The sequence below is a fragment of the Oryx dammah genome, unplaced genomic scaffold, assembly GCF_014754425.2.
Source record: "Oryx dammah isolate SB20612 unplaced genomic scaffold, SCBI_Odam_1.1 HiC_scaffold_11161, whole genome shotgun sequence".
Lineage (NCBI taxonomy): Eukaryota > Metazoa > Chordata > Mammalia > Artiodactyla > Bovidae > Oryx > Oryx dammah.
The window spans coordinates 436-23,127 of NW_024080554.1; the positions used below are offsets into that span (position 1 = coordinate 436).

General features: G+C 38.5%; 1 gene segment (V, D, J or C); it reads right to left on the minus strand.

Annotated features, from left to right (window-relative positions):
* Positions 1–319: 319 nt before the first annotated feature.
* LOC120860669 lies at positions 320–22,400 on the minus strand. The segment is given in 9 exon segments: positions 320–768; positions 3,174–3,224; positions 4,988–5,035; positions 5,321–5,380; positions 9,105–9,434; positions 15,361–15,418; positions 18,380–18,382; positions 21,843–22,141; positions 22,296–22,400. Coding segments are annotated over 9 exon segments (1,032 nt in total).
* Between the last annotated feature and the right edge of the window lie 292 nt (positions 22,401–22,692).

Here is a 22,692-nt window from a genome sequence, read left to right on the forward strand (position 1 = left end):
TTTCCAAATCTCTAAGATGAGGGCAATGTATTTTACCTAAAGAGGACCGATCAAATTAACGGGAATGAAGGGCTCAATCTAAGAGCTTCCCTCATAGCTCAGTCGGTAAGGAATCTGCCTGCAATGCAGGAGACCCAGGTTCGATTCCTGGGGTGGGAAGATTCCCTGGAGAAGGAAATAGCAACCCACTCCAGTATTCTTGCCTGGAGAATCCCATGGACAGAGGAGCCCGGCAGGCTGAATTTGATAGCTTGGTTGTCATGCTGTTTCTCACCCTGGTTAGATTTCATGAAATTAAAGTACACAGACAAAAGGGGACTTGTGATTCTTTTGTATTTATTGTGCATGTTATGAAAATCTAAGTACAGAATTCAAGCAGCAAAGCTGACTTCTCCAGGATGCGTGACAGGGAGGGTCAGGGTCGTGGTCTGCGTGGAGGTGCTGAGGGAGGAGACAGGGAGCTGCCCAGTGTGCGCTCAGGAGTTGAAAGGACTTGGGGGTGGGACAATTATGACATTGGAGATAAATACACATCTGAACTGAGAGAACCCAAACCAAAAAGCAAGCAGAGAATTTCTTGGACTGTAGATGGTGAAGGAAAGTTGACCTCTCAGTAGCACCCCCGTCACGAGATCTTCCCATCACAGCAGATGCCTGTTCTCCTAAACACACAGGAAATGATGACAACAAAGTAGACTGTGCTCCGGAGGAGGAGTAAGAGGTAGGTGTAATAGGCAGAGGTGTTTGTGAGCTGCAGCTGCAGGGCACCTAGGAGAAGTCAATCTGGTGAGTTTCAAGTGTTCTTGTGAGAGGAGAGGACATATTCATGGAAGTGGTCACAATGATTTATTGCTGGTGATCTGCAAAGAAGTGGCACCCCTGTACCACCAAACCCAAAGAAAATGGATGCAACCACCATGAGTACCACCCCCACCAGAACAACTCAGAATCTAGCTGACAATTCAAGTCGATCAACAACCTCAACTAAATTCAACAGAACCTTCCAAAATATTAAAAAGCAAGGTTGTGTTTTTAAAGAATGAGTCCAAATGGGAAAAATATTTGTGATAAATAGCATTTTGCATTGTTTGCCCCATCACATCTCTGAGTAATAATAACAGGTGATGTTTGTTAATCACTAACCACATGTCAAACACTTATTCTGAGAGCTTTGCAAGCAAAATTCTCATCTTATTTAAGTTTTCAAATAACCTATGCGATTATCACTTTCAACCCCCTTTTACCAGTAAACTGAGGACAGAGAGAAATAATTTGCTTGGTGTCACACATTTAGAAAGCACCAGAAATCACATTTCAGTCCCAGCAACCTGAATCTGAAGAAGGTATCCTTAGCTGCTCTGGAGTCCTGCATTTCCGTGTGCAATAAATACCCCAGACATGAACATTAAGCATAAACAGCAAGTTGAATTGCTGATGTGGAAGCATCTGAGCCATTATATGTTGTGCACCAGTGAGATTCCTATGAAGGGGATAAACCAGGGAGATCTGGTTGTGACCCAGTGAGGGGGGTGGAAGGTTTTAGTAAAGAGAACTTTGTACAAAATGGAAGAGAGTGGTTAGTCCAAAATCCCTGAAACCTTAGGAGCTCATGCCTCAATCACCTGTCTTTCTTAGATATCTAACCTCATGCCCTCGATGTTATAGCATAATTGCACTTACTCTCCTTCGAAATTTTGCAAGAAATATATGATGTCAAGAAGCAATTAACAATGATACTGGGCCTGACTTGCTACTCAATGGACTACAAGGCTGAGTTTCTTCCTGTATAAGTTCCCCTTTTCTATGCTTTACCTTCATGGAGTCAGAACTCCAGAATCACTAGTATGTGGTGTGGAAAGGATCTCAGGAGGGGACAGACATGCTCATAACTCATGGCCCTGAGTCAGGTCAGATGTTAGCTGAGTTTCAGGCCCCCTGACACTGGGAACGGAGGAGGGATCAGCAGGACCATTGCCAGTGTTTCGAAATTCACTGAGAATCTTCATGAAGGGAGAAGGGGCCACCAACTAGTACTAATCCTGTGCCAGCTAAATGGATACCCTATGGGAAACATTCCACATAGGTGACCTTGCTGCTGCTAAGTCGCTTCAGTCGTGTCCGACTCTGTGAGACCCCATAGACAGCAGCCCACCAGGCTCCGTCTCCAGGGATTCTCCAGGCAAGAACACTGGAGTGGGTTGCCATTTCCTTCTCCAATGCATGAAAGTGAAAAGTGAAAGTGAAGTCACTGAGTCATGTCCAACTCTTAGGGACCCCATGGACTGCAGCCTACCAGGCTCCTCCGTCCATGGGAGTTTCCAGGCAAGAGTACTGGAGTGGGGTGCCACCTTATCTCTGTAATAACTGAGTTGGGTGCAATTGTTCCCTATTGGCAGAAGAGGGCACTATTGCCCAGAAATAGAAGTAATGTACCCAGGTTTGTGCAACTAGTAATAAAAGAACTGGCGTTAAAGTCCTGTCTGTGATAGTCGGAAATTCATGCACTTATACCCTGCGCATGGGTCCACCTGTCTCAGGGCCTTGGTTTTAGGATTCTTGCTCTATATCTTAGAGATGGAATAGAGAACTGAGTAAGTGTCTGAATCATGGATTCAGATGGCCTTTGTTGAATCCTCATATCTAGCTGTGTAGCTTGGTATAAGGGATTTAAGTAATTTTGGCTCATGGCCCTCATTGAAAAATCATGGGAAAATGTTGCACCACCTCATAGGAGTGTTATGATGAATAAACAAAATATGCACATAAGATACAGTACAACACTTTATATATATCCAGCTCTCAGCAAGTGTCAGTTCATGTATTAGTTATCAGCAAGGGCTAAAACTTAAAAAAAATCTAGAAGCAACTTGATATCAAGTTTCTCCAATTATTACAAGGAAACTCTACACAACTGGGTGAAGCCCACTGTTGAAATAGTTTGGAGGCTATCAGTGCATCCTCTCGTTTAGAGTCATCTTACACCAAAACCAGCATTTACTGTGTTAAGATGACTCTTCGGGAATGATGGATTTACTTAAAATATGCAGTCTATTCTGCAATATCCAGACATTTTGTTTTTTCTACCTTAAATCAAAGAAGTTCAAAAGTTAAGTTTATCCAGAGGGAAAAAAGTGGTGTAACATGACACAAAGGCAAACAAACACAAAACTTACTGTTGTCAGCTTCCAGACATGCCTTTGTAGAATTAGTATCACCAGTGACTTCTAGAAGAAAGGAGAGCAGGTATTAATCAACTGCCTTGTCAATCATTCATGTATATTATTAGACAGTGGCACATATGTGATTAACTCTGTGTGTGTTAATCTGCATGTATATATAAGAGAAGATCTGCTAACACAGATACTCTGTGTTAATACTCTGATTAAATGTATGAACACCACAGTTTCAGGAAAATTCACTTTTTCTTAACATTAACCAAGGAAGTTCAAGAGATAATTGATCAGGTAAAAACTCATGCTTTCTAAAATATATATATTATACATATTATATATATATAATATATATACAATAACTTTTCTACCATGCGTGATAAAGGCTTGATAAAGAATATAAAAAAAAAAAAGAAGAGATGGAGAAATTGGAAAAAGTAAACTAAATGAAATGGGAGCACTGAATATGAAATATTAGAAGTAAAACAAACTAGATAAAAGTAAAAGATCCTCATATAATCCAGTTGTTTTTAAACACGGTTGCTTATTAGAAACATATCTGGAGCCCTGGCGAAAAAAAGCAATACCTGGGCATTTGTATTTTTCAAAAAATTCCAAGTTAATTCTAACACACATCTGGATTTTAAAAGGTGTTTACAGGTTTTTCTATGAAATGGTAGTTTTGGTGATATAGAATTCTATTATTGTTCTGTTGACCAGTCGTGATGCAACGTTATTAAGTGAGTACTAGTTAGTGTTAGTGTTAGTCACTCAGTCGTGTCTGACTCTTTGCGACCCCATGGACTATCTCGCCTGCCAGGTTCCTCCGTCCATAGGATTTTCAGGCAAGATCCCTGGAGTGGGTTGCCACTTCATAACCACAATAGTGAAAGACGCGTATCAGTTTTCACAATCAGTAGCCAAGCAAAAAATAAAAGATAATTACAATTGCAGGCCATAATGGGAACATGATTAACCTAACAATATAAAACAATTCCATACAGTTTGGGGGTCAAGCAGAGTGACATGGTAAACGGGAGTGCATACATGCATATGTTTTCATCTGCCCAGCCAATCTGAGTTATGACATTTTGATTTCATTTGTTTGACTTAGTTTGAATAGAATGCTAGATTTCTAATTAAAAAAAATAGATATGCAACAGGAAACAAATGTTTACTATTTAGCACAAGCAACTATAGTCACTATCTTGTAATAACTTATAACAGAAAATAATTTCAAAAGTAATATATGTGTATAAGTGATTGACAAAAAAATTCTTCTTTTAGAAATTTGGTAATGTTTATCTTTTTGTCAGTTTCTCTAAATGGCCTATGGATATCTAATAACAATGTATGAGATACAAAATGTTAAATATATTTGTATAGGATATAAGATTAATATAAATTAATATAAATAGACATCTACTATATTTAAATTATTAATGACATCATTCAAGATGCTCCCATTTTTATTTTTTCTGTGCTTGAGAAAATATTCTCAGAGAAATGTTAGTATGTCTCATTATGATTATGTTTTTTTCTTTTCCCTTATATTTCTTCTGATTTTTGCTTTAGGTATCTTTGTTTCTTTGTTGTTAGATGTCTAACTGTTTATGATGTCTATTTTCTTTGTGAATTGTACCTTTTTTTTGGTATCGTTTTTTTTTGAATTGTACTTGTTTTTTAAACTGCATCATTCAAAATATTTATCTTTGTTACATTTAAAAATACATAAATAACATTTTTTAGAAAGGTAATTGATCAGGGGGGAAAAAGTGCTACAGGATGTCTTAAAGCCAAACATAAGCAAAACTTACCACTTTCATCTTTCAGACAAGCTTTCTTAGAACCAGTACCTGTAACTTCTAAAAGCAAAGGAAGCAAGTATTAATCAATTGTCCACACCCATTATTTTACAGTGTGTGCATATGTATGTATAACATGGTGTCTGTGTATATATCATACATATATGTATATATATAATCTATTGACAGATGACAATGGGGATGATCAGGATAAGAATGATGAGCCCCACAGTTTCAGATAATTGGTCTTTTCCACTTTAAAACAGAGAAGTTCAAAAGATAAATAGATCAGGAAGAAAGAAAGACGGAAGCATGACATAAAGACAAATCTGTACAAAAACTTACTGCTCTCATCAGTGAGACAATCATTTGGAGGCTCAGTAGTAGTGACAGCTGAGGTGACAACTACGAGAAATGAGAAAAAGTATTAATGAATTATCTGTGCCCATTATTTGAGACTGTGAGTATGTTTCAGCAGTAAAGAATCCACCTGCCCTGCAGGAGTCACAGGAGACACAGGTTTGGTGCCTGGGTCGGGAAGATCCCCTGGAGGACGGCACGGCAACCCACTCTGATAGTCTTGCCTGGAGAATCCCATGGACAGAGAAGCCTGGTGGGCTACAGTCCATGGGGTTGCAAAGATTTGGACACGACTGAGGCGACTTCGCACTAATGTACATATGTTTAACGTGTGTGTATATTGCTATATATATATGTGTGTGTGTGATATATGTGTATATATATACACATATAAAACCTGCTGACAGAGAGACAGTAATGAAAAACATGAGCCCTACAATTACAAAAATAGTTGGTCTGATTCTATGTAATCCATAGTTTTAATTCATATATGATTTTCTACACGTGAAAATGTTGAAGTTCATGAAGGCTACACTTTACTTTTTACCGTAACTGGAGGCTAATACCCGAGGGCATCTTATCTTCCTTCCGAATTCATAGCTCCTTGCACTGTGTTTGCTACAAAGTAGGTGTTTGAGAAATACTTGTTGCAAAGACAAATCATCAGAAAAAGTGGCTACTCTGCATGGTCAGCAGCCACTGCCGAGATGAAGAGTTGCTGCCCAGTCTTATTCATCCAATCCAAGAGTGCACCAAGGGAATCCCACATTTGAAAGAGTCTGGCTCAGGCAAACTTCCTGTCTAAGCAAAGGAAAGCAGCCACATTTCCAAATCAAGCACATCCCCTGATTTTCTGCATTGGTGGTGTTTGTGGGCATAATGAAAACGGTATTAAATAGGCTAATAGCCAGAGAGTGACTCTAACTTGCTTAAGTACTTCACATGTATTATCTTCTTTCATCCTCCAGTGACACTGAGTGGGGTGTATTTTGGAGGATTCCATGTTACAAAGAGGAAATAAGGATCAGACGGAAAGTGACTGGCAGGGAGCTGTACCAGTGGCACCAGTGATGGCAGAGCCAGCATTCAAAGGATCATCGTGGGAGGTTAAATGAGACAGGGCCTGTGGGAAGTACTTTGTAAAATAAGCCATAGAAATAAAGAGAAATTAACCTATAAACAATATAATTCCACTACTGTAGACACTAAAAGCATCTTCTTTTCCAGATATCTTAATTATTCTTATCAATGACCTTTCTTTTTTTATTATAAGAGCTCAACATTTCAGTGCCATTCCAGATACAGAAAGATCCAGATATAGAAAAACAGGCCAAACCACATTTGTAGTTCTGTGACTTGATAGAAACTGAGATAAATAATGTAAAAAAAAAAAAAAGACAGTCATACAAGTAGAAATCATTTTTAAAAAGATAATGGACTATTGGATGGAAGAAAACAATGGTTGTTTTATTCATCCATTTTCTCCTTGATGTGTTCTTGTTCATACAGATTTGGTTCTGATATGCCATTTTATGCCCTCAATGAGGTCTTTGTTCAGTAAGCTCTGAAAAATTGATTTGAGGTATAAAGACTTTAGAGTAAATCCCAAGAGTGAAAATATTAGTAGTCACATTTAGAGGTTAGTGTTAGTCACTCAGCTGTGCCTGACTATTCACGACCCCATGGACTACAGCCCACCAAGTTCCTCTGTCCATGGGATTTTCCAGGTAAGGACATTGGAGTGGGTTGCCATTTCCTTCTCCAGGGGATCTTCCCAACCCAGGAACTGAACCTGCGTCTCCTACACTGCAGGCAGATTCTTTACCGACTGAGCTACCAGGGAGCCCATGTTAAAATATCCTCAGAAACTGACTTTAATGTGCTTGAAAGCCTGCTTCTTTCCCTTACAATGACTTATTCACTAAAAGATAAACAAACCTCTTATTAACATGCATTGGTTGAGGCAGAAACAATCAAGTAACAAAGTTTTATAATAAACTCTATGTGTTTATTATAAGTTCTATTTCTCAGTGAAGGTTGGTTGAAAACTAGGACCTGATTAGATTTATTTCTCTGTAAAGTCATTTCATTGCTATGTACTTCATGTTATATTCTTAGCTTTTATCAAAAACAAAACAATTTTAAGAAACAGCAGTGGAAATTTGCTATAGAATAACAGTAACCGAAATGCCATCATTAGCTTTACAGCCATCAGAAACCCTTGGAATGCATTTGTTTCAGAATTGTGTTCAGGTAGAACACATTATGAACTGGAATATCTCTCTCATATGGTAACCGTCACAATGAAATTATATACTTATTTTTTTCTCATCACAAGAAAATTTAAAACCTAGTACTTTTAGTGTCTTTAAGTAGGACACTTAAAGCCATGATTCTATTAAACTGCAAATTTGCTTCTTTTCTATTAGAATAAAAATTAAAATTTAGAGCTATTTTTGTAATTTTATTTTTAACTAGTTTTAGGAGAGGATATAAATGGATATGATGAATATATAAATAAGTACAGCCATGTCATATTTTGGAAAGCAAGTGTTTTCTCTGATGTTATTTCATTTGCTCTTCATTGCAGCCCTAGGACAAAACCAAGACAAGTGTTCACACCTGATTTGATCACTGGATAGACCAAGAATCGGAGAAGATAAAGACACACTTCAGAAATCCGGACTGGTGCCCAGCAAACATCTGTGCACATTTTATGTGCTTGGTTTCCACTGCTTTAAAAAGGTGTCCTAACCACAGGGAAAAGCGCAGAAGGACTCCTTCCGATGGGCGCTTTGGGGCCTTTGGTCTGTTAGGTGAACGTGCAGGACATTCAGTCGTGAGTCCAGTTAGTTACAGGACCACTGCCAGGGCCAGGGCACCTCCCAGCTCTCTGTCCACACTGCATGGACACATCCAGCATCTGCTCACAGGGGCTACTCTGAGATGTCATGCCTAGATCACAAGTGACCCTAAGTCATCAAGGAAAGCGTATGTTCTCTTGACTGTAATGCATCCTCCGTGGACAGTAATTCACCCCAGAGTATCCATCCGTACATCCCTCCAGACCTGGCATGTGCTAGGGCTGCAATAAAAATATCTTGGAAGACCTTTTCTAATAGCAAGAAATGCATTCATTATGTAGAATGGGAGTAACTTTGTACACTTTAGCATCACCCAATCTTTGATTACAAATTTTATCTTATAGTGGTATGTAAAATACAAATTTCAAAAACCTAAGACCTTAAAAAACCACAGTGGTCAAATTATTCTTTTTGTTGAGCTGCAATTTGGCCCCCTTATACAAACACCATTTTGTCATTTAATAACTCATTGCTTTGGAATTGTAAAGGAGAACTGAATTGAGAATGACTTTGCTTGCTGTAGGACATTCCTGAAAGATGTATAAATGTTGTTATTTCCTGACCAATCAAGATCACCGACAGTGAAGATCTGTTGTGTGCTAAGTTGCTCGATGCTTTCACATGTTGTTTCATTTAATCCATACAACACTTAAACACTTAACACTTAAACATCATATTATCTTAATATTTTGGAAGATGAAACTGAGGGTGAGAGAAGTAAAATTTTTTCTATGTTCCAAAGCCTATCCTATTTTAATCCTATGGGGAGATAGCTACCATTAAATGAAACATCATTTTATCAAGACATATTTGTTTGTTTTTCATTAACACTTAGCCGGAAAGGTGGGTATTGCCTTTGAAAAACAATATTTTGGGAGGTTATATTTACATTTATATTCACTTACCTTCTTTTATTGAAGGAAAAATAATCTCTTGATCAATTCCTCCTATATTTTTCTGGTGTTTGACAACACATACATGTTGTTTATCCATAGAGTTTTTGGTCACGGTCAGCCAGCTGAACTTCATGTATGTGTCCTTGGTCTTCATGGTATTTCCCTGCTGGGATGGCAGAGCTCTTTTGTTATTTTTTACTCTCCAAGAAACTGTAATAACATCAGGGAAAAATTTCTCCAGGAGACAAAGATACGTTCCAGCATTATCATGGTTGATTTCAGCAATTGAAGGAAGAAAAACAGTGGGCTTGGGGGAAGTGTCTGCAGCAAGGTTTCTCTCTGTAGGGGAATATGGATAGTAATTAAAAAGAATGGTTAAAGAAACACCAACATGTTGTGGCTTGGAAAAACCTAGTGAGTAGTGAAAAAACAAAAGGCTACTGCTCACTGTGGTCTTTCATCTGCAGTACGTGGTTAGGTGCTTAGTACTGTTTTATTTTTAATGGCAAGAGAAGGTCAAGACTTCATGGAACTTGCCCAAAGTCACCGCTGTTAAGTAGCAGAGCTGGATTATAACTTGACCTTCACTTTTTCTCCATATGCAGAGATGGGGTGCGTCTTGGATGCATGCCAAGTCGCTTCAGTCGTGTCCGACTCTTTGTGACCTAATGACTATAGCCTGCCAGTCTCCTCTGTCCATGGGATTATGACTTTTAAATATCCTATATAAATATCCCACATCAAGACTTCCAACATTCATGAACATGTTTATTGACTGAATTCATGCTTCCTACAGTGGAAATGTGGAGTCCCAATCAGTGGACTGCCAGGGAAGTCCCCAGTTAATCTTTTTAAAAATCTCTTTTGTTCTATACTACTGGAGCCTGTTTTGAAGTGGAGGGGTGGGTGGTGGGAATAGGGCTGGTGGGGCAATTGGGTAACTGATGGTTTCTGTATTGGTGAAAATCTTTGCTAGCTTCCAAACTACTTCCCTTTCCTGTCCTGTGCTTTGCAGTTCATGCTCTCTTGTCCAAATGACACATTCTCAGATTCTGCAACTCTGTGGAATCTCACGCTTCATTTAACTGATTCTGGAATGAACCATAAAAATAAATACCCAGAGAAAATTTATTGGTTTTACAAAACAATATAGCTACTTTCGAGAATGGGAATGAACACCCACCTGTACTTGACATGTGTACTATGAAGCTGAACTTTGAGCTCCAGATGTGGATCCCATGCCCAATTCTGAAGTGGTGAAATTCTCTTTATTTCTAATTTTATATGACCTCTCAATTTTATACCTGAACCACTCCAGATTTTGGAGTAGAGCAGCATGTTATTTATAGTGCCTTGATTGTATAACAGTATTTCCAAAACTTCTATTGAAAATGTATTATTAATCCCCAACTCCTAATTTGGGATTAGCAGATACACACTACTGTATATAAAATAGATAAACAATAAGAACCTACTATGTAGAACAGAGAGGTATATTAAATATCTTGTAATAACCTTTAATGGAAAAGAATCTGAAAAATAATACACACACACACAAAAACTGAATCACTTTGCTGTACACCTGAAAATAACCCAACATTGTGAACTAACTATACTTTTGTGTTAAAAAAATGTATTTTCAGAAAGGCTCTTATGCTAAACTTATCAAGTAATCTACTTAGAATTTTTCCAAATTCAGAAAATGTTCTCCAAAAGCACATTTTATTTTGGAATTTCATCTGAAGTTTTAGCTTGAGTAATAATACACAATATTCTGGCTCTCGGTGTTTTCCCTATAATTTGAATTTGCCCCCTAAGGCTGCTGAACTGCTTTACTGCCACTATTTTTTTTTTTTTCACCAGCTGCATAAAGTATATATCCTGACAAGGGATCGAACCTGTGCACCTGCATTGGAAGGTGGAGTCTTAACCATTCGACCACTGGGAAAGTCCTTCACAGGGAAATATCTTAAGAAGGGAGAAATTGGACTTCTCATCTGAGAAGAAAAGAAAATTCTTGGGAACTTCTGCCTGTGCAGCAAAGTTTCTGGTTTTCCTTCTAAATCAGTAAGCAGACAGGGTTGATTTTTCACTCATGTTGTAAATAAAGTTGGGTTGCAATGTGCTATTTTAATTTTATACATTTTGCTTTTAGTACAAGTAGTATTTTACACATTATAAAAGCAAGACACTGTGTATTTCTCCAACCATATACTTTGTTGATAGTGATTTAGGTCTTCCCTCTTTTTTTCCCCTCTCATTTTTCTTTTATAAACTAAATAATTGAAGGTCATTCATACTTAAATAAAAATTTTTAATTCATGAGATTTCTATCTATATTTAATTGACTTCACTTCTTGATCATTTTCTTTATAAATTAAAGCTTTTTTCTGATAAGTATGAGCATGAAGCCCAAGCTTCCTGGTTATATATTTTAGAGCCAATAAATGTTGTTGTTAGAAATGATATCAATTAAATTAAAGGATTAAGATTTAAAGCACATAGGAAAATAGGACATATAAAAAATAAACATATTTTAATCTCAGTCTTTCTTGCCATGTAAACCAAAGTCTGCTAAAGAGAGACAGATACCTTCCAATTCAATTTTATGTGTGTGAGGGAACCATAAGATAACTTTCCATTTGTTAATTGTACAGCTGCATCCTCTGAAGAATTTCAATTCATCAGTAGTTTGGCCACCAACACTCTCCCTCTTGGATGCAATTTTCCCTTTACATTTGAATAGAGTAAACACCTATGCAACACGTATGATGTGTTAGCCAACAAAACGTACGGTGCTCAGTCGTGTCCAACTCTTTGCAGCCCCATGGACTGTAGCCTGCCTGGCTCCTCTGTGCACGGGCTTATCCAGACAGGAATACTGATGCATTAGACAATGTGCCAAATACTTCATCACGCTGTCTCATGTAGTTCTCGTACAACCCCTGCTGGATAATACTGTTATGCGCTTTTGCAGATTAGGAGACTGAGTCCAGAGAAGAACTTCCATGTTCACATGCGTAGTTAGCGGTGGATCGGAAGTTCTCGGTCAGCCTGACTCCAAAGCCCACTGTCTTTGGAAATACCGCTTCAGCATCAGGAAAGGAGACATGTTAACTCATAAGACTTACCTGTAATGGCAAACTTCAACCCTGGGCCAAATACTTTCATGATGATTATGTACATTATACACGAGCCCTTTCTAGAAGTCCACACAGACAGAAAGACAAATTCTTTTATAACATTTGTACAGTGTTGTCTATGCTCTCCTTTACTATGTGAATTTGTTGTAAAATCTCTCTTAAATCTTTACATCTAATTCCCATCCACATTCCCATTTTTGGTAAATATCATTCCTATTTAATTATTTATTACCTTCTCTCTAGTACCTTGAAAAAAAATTATATTCTTCTGATACCTACCTGTGACAATGAGTTTTGCTCCGACATTGAAGTTTTTTATGTAATTATTCCACAGTGATTCAAGTCGTATCAAAAACTTTAGACTAATTAACTTCTCTGATTTCTTCAAATTCTAGTAGAACTATGATGACTTCGAATTCAAGACACTAGGCTTCTGGTCCTGGTTCATTTTGCTCCTAACAGGCTCTGTGGTTGAGCAAATCAAATAAACTAACACCTTGAAAGTTAAAGTTAGTTGAAAGTTAAGTCACTCAGTCGTGTCTGACTCTTTGTGATCCCGTGGACTCTAGCCCACCAGGCTCCTCCATCCCTGGGATTCTCCAGGCAAGAATACTGGAGTGGGTTGCCATTGCCTTGGGTACCTTATTTATTTGAAAATGACGGTGCTACTGTTAAGTCAAGTGAACATCCTTAATAGTGTTTTGGTGAGCTCAAAATGAAACAAGATCTGAAAAGTCATTTGAATAAAAATTATATAGAGGTAAGAGATTGTAAATATTACTATATGATCATTGATATTATTAGGAGTATTTTTATTTGTGATAATTGTGTGGTCCAACATGACATTTTAATATCATGGGAGCAAATCTTGCCTATCTGATGGGAATTCAGGATCTGGGGTTTACAAGTAGATCCATAGCAACTGATGACTTGTTTGCATTCCTCTGTGTTTTGATATGTCTGGATTCTCCAAGCCTGTATCACAGCTTTTCACACACCCAGTTAATAGGCTGTCATTTGTGCTATCGTATTTGCTGCATTTCCAGGGTGAACAAAATCAAAGGGCACATTGGCTAAAGCCTAATGTATGCAGCCAGTATATGGAACTTCACTTCTGCTGTCTACAAAAAATGGCCTTTTCCCCAACAACAGCACAATCTCTGGGTATGTCAAGATTTTACCAGAAATTTCAGCTTCAAAAAATCTATCCAGTTCATGCCCAAAGTTCAGCTTGCAGCTCCAGGTATGGGCCTTATGACAAATGACCACAAAAATGGCAGGATGCCTGGTACTCAAATTCTCCTTTGTTAAGTTGGATCGCTTCATTGCCTGCCTCATCTTATTAGCTGAAGGTCACCATTCATGAATGACATTACATTTTGGTGTCCATTGCATTGATGCATTGGGAGTATAAACAAGTTTGTTTGAAGACCATTTCTTCCATTTTTTAAACTGGATATTGAAGGCAGTGTCCCCTTTTTACTTCATTTTCCCAAAAAAGACTTCCACATTGAAGTTCTTTTTTCTAATTTTGTGGTGGGAAAACATATTTGAAACTTTGGTGTGCTTATTTTAGCCGGTTAATAGAGGGTATCTATTCCACTACATTTTTTCTTGCTTTCTTATTTCTTGTTTTTAATTCACTTCTTTTGGATTGAGATAGAACTGACACATATTCTGAATGTTTAATAAATGCACATTCATGTAACATACATGATCTTTGTGAGGGAAAGAGACGTCATTTCAGTGCTATGAGTAAAAGCAAGAGCATTGTTTTCACATGTGAGTAGCAATACAAAGTATGAGCTATTACTAATAGTTAGTTACAGAATCCAGGTCAGGCTACAGAAGGGTAAATATTCAGGATGTAAAGACATGACTTAATGTTTCAAATATCACATAATGATCCAGTCCTCTAAGTTTGACAGGTCTCTACTGGATCCCAAACTTTGCCACGGTAGCTAGTCATGTGACTTTAGGCAAGTAACTAAACTTCTCTAAACCTCAGTTTCTTTATCTCTAAAATGGGAATGAAAGGATTACTGGTGAGGAAAGTATAAGGCATTGAAACTACATATCATGGTGTCTATCCTTCAGTAAATATTAACTAATATTAAAATTCTCTTTAATGGCATGGTTTGAGGCCATTTCATCAAAATCTTCCATCAAACAAAAGATATGTTTTTTTAAAAGCAATAACTATTATACCAAGCTCAACAATCCAAGAGGCCCTCCTTCTGCAGCCATGGACCATAGAAGACAGGTCTCAATTAAGCCAGAATCTAGAATGCCTTTCCACTAGAACAGAAGCTGTTTGGTGTTGAGACCTGCTCCGTGTCCTGTTCACCCATCGTCTTCTGCATCTCCCAGCACAGAAACGGTCCTCAATAAATATTTGCTGAGAGAATGAAAGAGCAAAGGAGAAAGCCCAGCCATGAAGACACTTTCGTGAACTTTGGAGCTGAAATGGCTCATTGAGCTCACAAACTGGTCCATGTCCAGACAATTTCACAAGAGATGAGATAGTTTAAGTTTCAAATAATCTCAGCCTCCTTCTAAGAAGCTAGAGTAATAAGAAGTGAGTTTTATCAATCTTGTACAATCATTACTGTAAGAATTTTCTTCCACTGCTCTCAGGGATGAGATGAAAATCAGTAATATTGGTTTTGCAGGAGATTCAGGAGCACAGTATTTTATCTCAAAATATAGAGAAGAGATAGTAAGAAAAGTGTTTCTCATTTAATAGACTGCCTACAAGAAAAGGAACGTGAACTAATAACTTATACCAATGTGATGATATAATATGCTAGTTATGTTAGAATATAGAAAGATAAACGAAGCAATAAGACAGACATGGTCTTCAGAATACTTTACTATCGAGCCTGAGTCTATTTTGTGTGTGTTTTCTAGAACACAAATTTCAACTGCTTACAAGCAGGGATAAGAATAAACCATTTACAAGGTGATTTAGTTTCCATATTCAGTGACCAATAGCTGTAAAACTACTGTTTAGATGCTGAGACCAAGAATGTGGCAGCCAGATCAGGGAGATCTCAAGTTGTCTCTACAAAGCATCTATCAGTATTTTATGACTACAGTAAGAATAGAAAAATGATACTTACCAGGAGGAGTTACTATGATGTTAGCTCCTTCTCCAAATATCTTCTTCCAGCCCGAGCTGTCACAATGATAAAAGCTCCTACAATAATCCAGCCTTTTCCTACCTTTATAAAGTGACTAGAAGTCAAAAAACTTCATACCGGCAGTTTGATCTGAGTTCTTTTGGAAGTCCTTGGATATAGGTTTCACAGCATCCAATGTTTTATAAGTTTTCCTCAGATTTGTTGTTATTATTCAGTCACTAGGATGTGTCCGACTCCTTTGCAAGCCCTTGACTGTAGCCCGCCATGGGATTTCCCAGGGAAGAATACTGGAGTGGGTTGCCATTTCCTTCTCCAGGGAATCTTCCTGACTCAGGGATGCACTGGGGAAGCCACTTTCCTCAGATAAATGGACCCAAATATCTGCTTTCCAAGGAGTAGTAATCACTGAAAACACTGATGAAAGATGAAAAGTTTAAAAACAGGAAAAGAACACATCACTGACACCAACTGGTTAACCACCTGGTTTTCTAAATTTCCAGGAATGGTATTCAAAGAATCAAGACTTTTTTTTTTTTTATTTGCAGGTGTTGAGTTCTGTTGAAACTGCTCAGAGTTTGCATCAGTTGAAAGGCAATTCTCTTTTCACAAACACCAGGGCTGTTTAGTGATTTGGGAATGTATTACTAAAAGGAGGAAAACCTTCAGTAACTGAAAATGCAAATACGCCATCAGCCATCACACGTGTACTTGAGAAATGTGAGCAAGCTCTCCATTCATTGGGCAGCACAGTTCTTTCCCAAGGGAAAGGGAAATGAGAAAATAAGTCCTATGATGACTTATTTAATATTATTTTTCCTAGGATAAAGGAAGAAATTTGCAGAACTCTCTCTCCATTGAAATAATACTTTCTTTAAACTAAAACTTCAAACAATATTCATTTCTCTATAGTCAAAAGAAGTCTCTTCGTGGCTATTCTGTAACTTCAAGCCACTCATCTTGGGGCAGGGGGAAAGAAATGGCCAGGAGCAGCTGAGTACTCCTCTGAGCACGGATGAGCTGTCCATCTGCCAGGACCAGACAGGACAGCCTCTTATTGTCTCCATGTCCACTCCAGAGGCGCTTGTTCATGGTCTCAGTCCCGCGAGCAATCCGTTCCTCTGCCCCAAGGATGAAAGTAAGAGGGTCATGTTGGGCACCTGTCCGTTCACTGGAGCTCAGCTCACAGTCCCAACACAATGGGAGGGGATGAGAGATTCAGATGCCAATTATATGTAGATAGATTTTTTTTTTAAATTGAGAGTTCATGGGAATTTCCTGGCAGTACAGTGGTTAGGACTCTGCACTTTTACTGCTTTTACTGGGCTCAATCTCTGGTTGGGGAAGTAAGAGCTCATGATCCACAGAATGTCCACACAAAAATTGAGAATTCCAAGTTGTTAGTACTTGGGGCTGTCGTATACCCTTTGCACCTATTGTAGTCATGAATGATGTCCCCTCAGTTCCTTTCTGAAAACTTGTCCTGTGATTTTCCTTATTCCAAGACCATGAGCAGAATTATCGGGAGCTTTAGGAATTGTTTGTTTTTCAAAATGCATGAAAGATTTAAGCAATAAAATGCAAAAGAGTAACTAAAGAGTTATATAATTAATGCTTTATTAAATATAAGAACAGTAAGAAGAAAGAGTATAAGGTTTTACTAAAGGGCATAAAATTAAACCTGCATAAATGGAGAGACATATCATATTCATGAAGGAAAAGCTCAATGTCATAAACATGCAAATTCTTCTTAAAATCATGTGTATAAATTGACTAATTTCAATGAGACTTAAGGTAACATTTTATTTTTTTGTTCCATGTTGTAAAGATTGGGGCTGAGCTAGTTATATTTGTTTTAAATTGATATAAAAATTAAATATGAAATAATTTAAAATTTTTTATTAAAATAATGATTTTAAATAACTAATTTGGCATAGCAGCTCTTAACCCGTATTGCAAAGTTACTGACATAACACAATAATGGAGTAAGAATACTGAGACATGAATAAAATGCAAATCCTCCAAGCATATGTTAATATAAAAATATAATTAAGGCATTTTTAATTATGGGGAAATGATAGATTTTCTTAAAATTAGTTATGAACTATTAATTATATGTTGGAAGAAAAAATAGCTCTATCAAATACCATAAAAGTTAGGTTTGTATTAAAAGGCATCTAAAAGTGTGAGTTATAAAGAACAATGAATGCAGGTCACTTAGTCAGGTCCCACTCTTGCGACCCCATGGAATGTAGCACATGAGGTTCCTCTGTCCATAGTATTCTCCAGGCAAGAATACTGGAGTGGGTTGCCATTTCCTTCTCCAGGGGATCTTCCTGACCTAGGAAGCGAACCCGAGTCTCCTGCATTGCAGGCAGATTCTTTACCGACTGAGCTATGAGTAGGGGACTAACTGAGTCCTTGGGCAGAAAATCTTGGAATGTGAAGAGGACAGGAGACACCTTTACTTAATGTTTAATTTTTAAGAAGGAGAAATTTGGAGAATTTTTTCTCTTTATTTTTTAATTGAAGTGTAGCTGGTTTACAGTTTGTGCCAATCTCTGCTGTATAGCAAAGTGACTCGGCTTTACACATATATATGTTCTTTTTTTCAACATTGTTTTCCATTATGATTCACCCCAGGATACTAGATGTAGTTCCTTGTGCAATACAGTAGGATCTTGTTGTTTATCCATTCTAAATGTAATAGTTTACACCTGCCAACTCCAAATTCCTAGTCCATCCCTCTTCTCCTCTTCCTCCCTGTTGGCAACCACAAGTCTGATCTCTGTGAGTCTGTTTCTGTTTCACAGATAGATTTATTTGTGTCATATTTTAGATTCCACATACAAGTAATATCATATGGTATTTGTCTTTTTCTGACTTACTTCACTCAATATGATAATCTGTAGTTGTATCCATATGGCTGCAAACAGCAGTGTTTTGTTCTTTTTGTGGCTAAGTAGTATTCCATTGTAGATATGTACCACATCTTCCTTATCCACTCATCTGTCAATGGATATTTAGGCTGTCCCCATGTTCTGGTTGTTGTGAACAGTGCTGCTGTGAACAGAGGTGTGCATGTACCTATCCAAATGACTGTTTTGTCCTGGTATATGCCCTGGAGTGGGGTTGCTAGGTTGTACGATAATTCTATTTTTAATTTTCTGAGAGACCTCCATGTTGTTTTCCATAGTGGTTGTACTAATTTACATTCCCACTGACAGTGTATTAAGATTCCCTTTTCTTCACACCCTTTCCAGCATTTGTTATTTGTAGACATTTTAATGATAGCCATTCTGGCTGGTCTGAAGTTGCACCTTGTCGTAGATTTGATTTGCATTTCTCTAATAATTAGTGATGTTGGGCATCTTTGCATGTGCCTACTGGCCATCTGTATGTCTTCTTTGGGGAAATGTCTATTAAGGTGTTCAGCTCACTTTGCTCTGGGTTGTTTGTTTTTTGTTTTTGTTGTATGATCTGTTCACATATTTTGGAAATTAAGCCCTTGTTGGTCACATCATGTATAAATAGTTTCTCCAATTCTATTGGTTGTCTTTTTTTTATGGTTTATTTTGATGTGAAAAAGCTTATAATTTTGACTAGGTCCCATTTCTTTATTTTTGTTTTTATTTCTATTGCCTTCAGAGCCTGACCTAAGAAAATATTGGTATGAGTTGTGTCAGAGAATGTTTTGCCTGTGCTTTCTTCTAAGAAAGTTATGGTGTCATGTTTTATGTTTAATTCTTTAAGCCATTATGAGTTTATTTTTGTGTGTGGTGTGAGAGTGTATTCTAACTTCATTGATTTATGAGCATCTGTCCAACTTTCCCAGCACCACTTGCTGAAGAGACTTTTTCCCCCCTGTTTTTATATTTTTGCTGGAGAACTTGTACTTTTTACAACATTTCTAGGAATGTATCCATTTCTTCTAGGCAGTCTATTTTCTTGCCATGTATGGAGTAATTATTTGTAGTAATGAGTTACTGCCATTTGTATTTTGGTGGTATCAGCTGTTAACTTCTGCTAATTTCATGTCTAATTTTGTATCTTTGAGTTCTCTCTCTCTCTTTTTTTTCCTGATGAGTTTGCTAAAGGTTCACCAATTTGTTTGTCTTTTCAAATAACCAGCTCTTGATGTATTGGTCTTTTCTATGATGTTTTTAGTCTCTATTTTATTTTGCTCTGATTTTTATTCTCTTTCATTTACCTTTGGTTTTATTTGTTCTTTTTCCTAGTTCTTTTCGGTGTAAGATTAGGCTGTTTGTTTGAGGTTTTTCTTGTCTCTTGTGGTGGGCTTGTATCACTATAAACTTCTCTCTTAGATTTTGCTGTATACCACAGATTTTTTGGTGTTTTCCCGTTTTCATTGTCTTCAAGTATTTTTTATATTCTCTGATTTCTTCAATCACACCTGGGTTGTGTATGGCATACTGCTTATCCTACGTGTGTTTTTGTTACTTGTACATACACAGTGTCTCTACCTCTAGCTGTGTCCTTAGAGAAATTTACCTGTATAAACAGAGACAGAGAATGGAAACTGAGGGAGAGATCATAAGGGTTCTGTGAGTACATGGAAAAGTAGTTATCACAAAGTGCAAAGAAAAACCGTGATATAATAATGCATTAGTCAGTAACTGGGGGAGAAATTGGATCTCCACATTAAGATTGCTACCTTACACCCATACCCAAATATTCAAACTAAAGTGGATCAAGGAATCAAATGTGCAGAACAAAGTCTTAACACCATTGGAAAAGTATAAACAAAAATGTATTTATGCTTCAGGCTTTCCTAAAGGTGCAAATAGTTACAGTATGTGGTTGCTGATTCAGTAGAGGAAGCTAAAGGTAGTGCCTTTACTATCCAATTCCTTGCTGTCTGCAGCACTGAACTAAGAAGAATCTGAAGCTTTGACATGTGGTGTGAGGCTGTTTTTTTTTTTTTTTTTGATTGTGATATTCTGATGGAGAAATGTGATGACCTGGAGAGCAGCAGCACCCAGGATGCAGCAAGACAGATGGGGCTTCGGGGCTGGGGATAGAACCATGAACACTATGCTAGCAGGCTCTCCTGTGCTAGTGCAGCAAGGCTTACAGTACAATTTGGAGAAGAATCGGTAGGAGCCCATCGGAAAATGCACATTTCAGCCTTTGGTCCATGACTCTGGTTCACTGTGGTGAGTGCCACCCAGAACATGCACTTTTATTCTGATTCAGGTACTTCTGATGCAGGTGGTACATGGACCACGGTTTGAGAAACACTGTTCTGGAAGCTCAGATACTGATACAAATTTGGAGGAACCAATACATAGGAGACCATACACACGTGAGCTGACATTTCTGTATTTCAATATTAATTTTGCTTCCTTAAACCTAGCCCAATAAGGCAGCCACAGTCTTTGGCTATATGACTTTTCAATTGAAATATATACTATTCATTGATTGTTCACCTAAAGTGTTCTTTAATTTTAATTATTGAGAAAAGTACGATCTGATAAGTCTCATTCTAGTTTGGCACATGGCCTTGTTTTTGGTAGGGAGTGGGGGTAGAAAGAAGCTTTGGCTTTACTTGTTTCAGACAGTTCTGGCTGTGGGCTGAACTTCAACAGAGGGTATAAGTAGAATACAACAACGGGGCTTCTCTCGTAGCTCAGTCAGTAAAGAATCTACCTGCAATAGTGCAGGAGACCTGGGTTCAGTTCCTGGGTCTGGAAGATCCCCTGGAGAAGGAAATGGCAACCCACTCCAATATTCTTGCCTGGAGAATTCTTGCCGTGGACAGAGGAACCTGGCAAGCTACAGTCCAAGGAGTCTCAAGAGTTGGACACGACTTAGCCACTAAACCACCAACCACCACCATCTAAAACAATCACTCTCCCTACACTTTCACTAGGTCAGCCATGCCCTCATTGATTATGTAAGAGAAATATCAGTTTTTCCAAAAGATAAACTGGATACAAGCTTGAGGTTCAAGAAGTCCGAGTTTTCATTCCATCATTTCTCATTCTTCATAATCCTGGATAAGAAAGATGCTCTATTCCCAGCCATTTTCTCTGGATAATCATCAGGTGAATGGATCAGTATTATCTAGCCTTTCCATTTTCCTCTCCTAAATGTCTCCCCTCACAGATAATCCTAGGTTCTCTGTCTGTCTTAAAGAGAAAATAATATGAGTCTACCAGCTTCTGGGAGAGCTGAGAATATGCTGCCTGCCAGGCTGCTTGCCTATAGACTGGAGATGGAGGCCTGTTTTTAGGAAAAACTATGACTATTGTGGAGAGGTAGAAGGTGACCACGAAATAGAAAGTTTGATTCATGGGCATTGAGTTCAAGGTTTTTCTTTGTTTAGAGTAAAAAGAAATTGGGCGGGGGAGGGGGGGAGTGAAGCAGCTGCTGCTATCAGGGCTGTGATTTTCAGCCACAAGCAAAATTTCCAGTGCAGTGTACAGGAAGTCTGAACCAACGTGCTTATCCCAGATAGCACAGTAGTATATGCCGGAATCACTTGCTTGCAGATTTAGGATTGCAAATGTGTAGCTCCTCCCTGTGCCCTTATAGACATCGTATTTTGCTCCATTGATTCCTGATTCAAGCACAGGCTTTAAGTTGTAGCTGTCGTAGTATAAAAGGCGTCGGGGGGCCATCCCCTCCTCATGTTTGTACAAGTGGATATAGGTGGCCCCTTGTCTAAGATCACAAGGGAACGAAGCAGTCTCCCCAATCTTACTAGTGATTAACATCAAGTTGGAAGATACCTGCATGACTGCAATGGGAAAAGCAACACAAAATAATGAGGAAGAGGAAGCACTAATTTCTTAGTATGACCCTCTTCCCCACAATCCCCCCTATCCCCCCCCCCACCCCACATTGCCACAAAATACAGAAAAATTCCAGGAGCATCCAGGCAACACACTTACCGGGAACCAAGACAACCAGAAGCAGTGCTGGAGCCCGCATCCTGCCCCAGCAGTCAGCTAGACTGGGATTCCGAGCGGATGTGACAGGCAGAGAAGTCAGGGAGGACCTCTCTTAAAGACCAGCAGGCTGATTCCAGAGGGGGTGGGTGCTGGGGGAGGCCTGGTGAGGAGCCCCGGCTCTCTGCACCACCCCTTTCTTGAGGCCCCCCCTGTGGCAGGCTGGGAGCTGCCATCTCCCCCACAGGAGAGGAGGGGCCTGAGCACTGAGAACTCAGAACTGCAAGCAGATGGATCAAATGCGAACTGAGGGGAGGAGAGCCATGGGCCAAGCTTGCCTGTTGCCTATGGAGTGAGCAGTCCTGAATGGGGCTAAGTTCCCTGCAGTTCAGCATTTCAG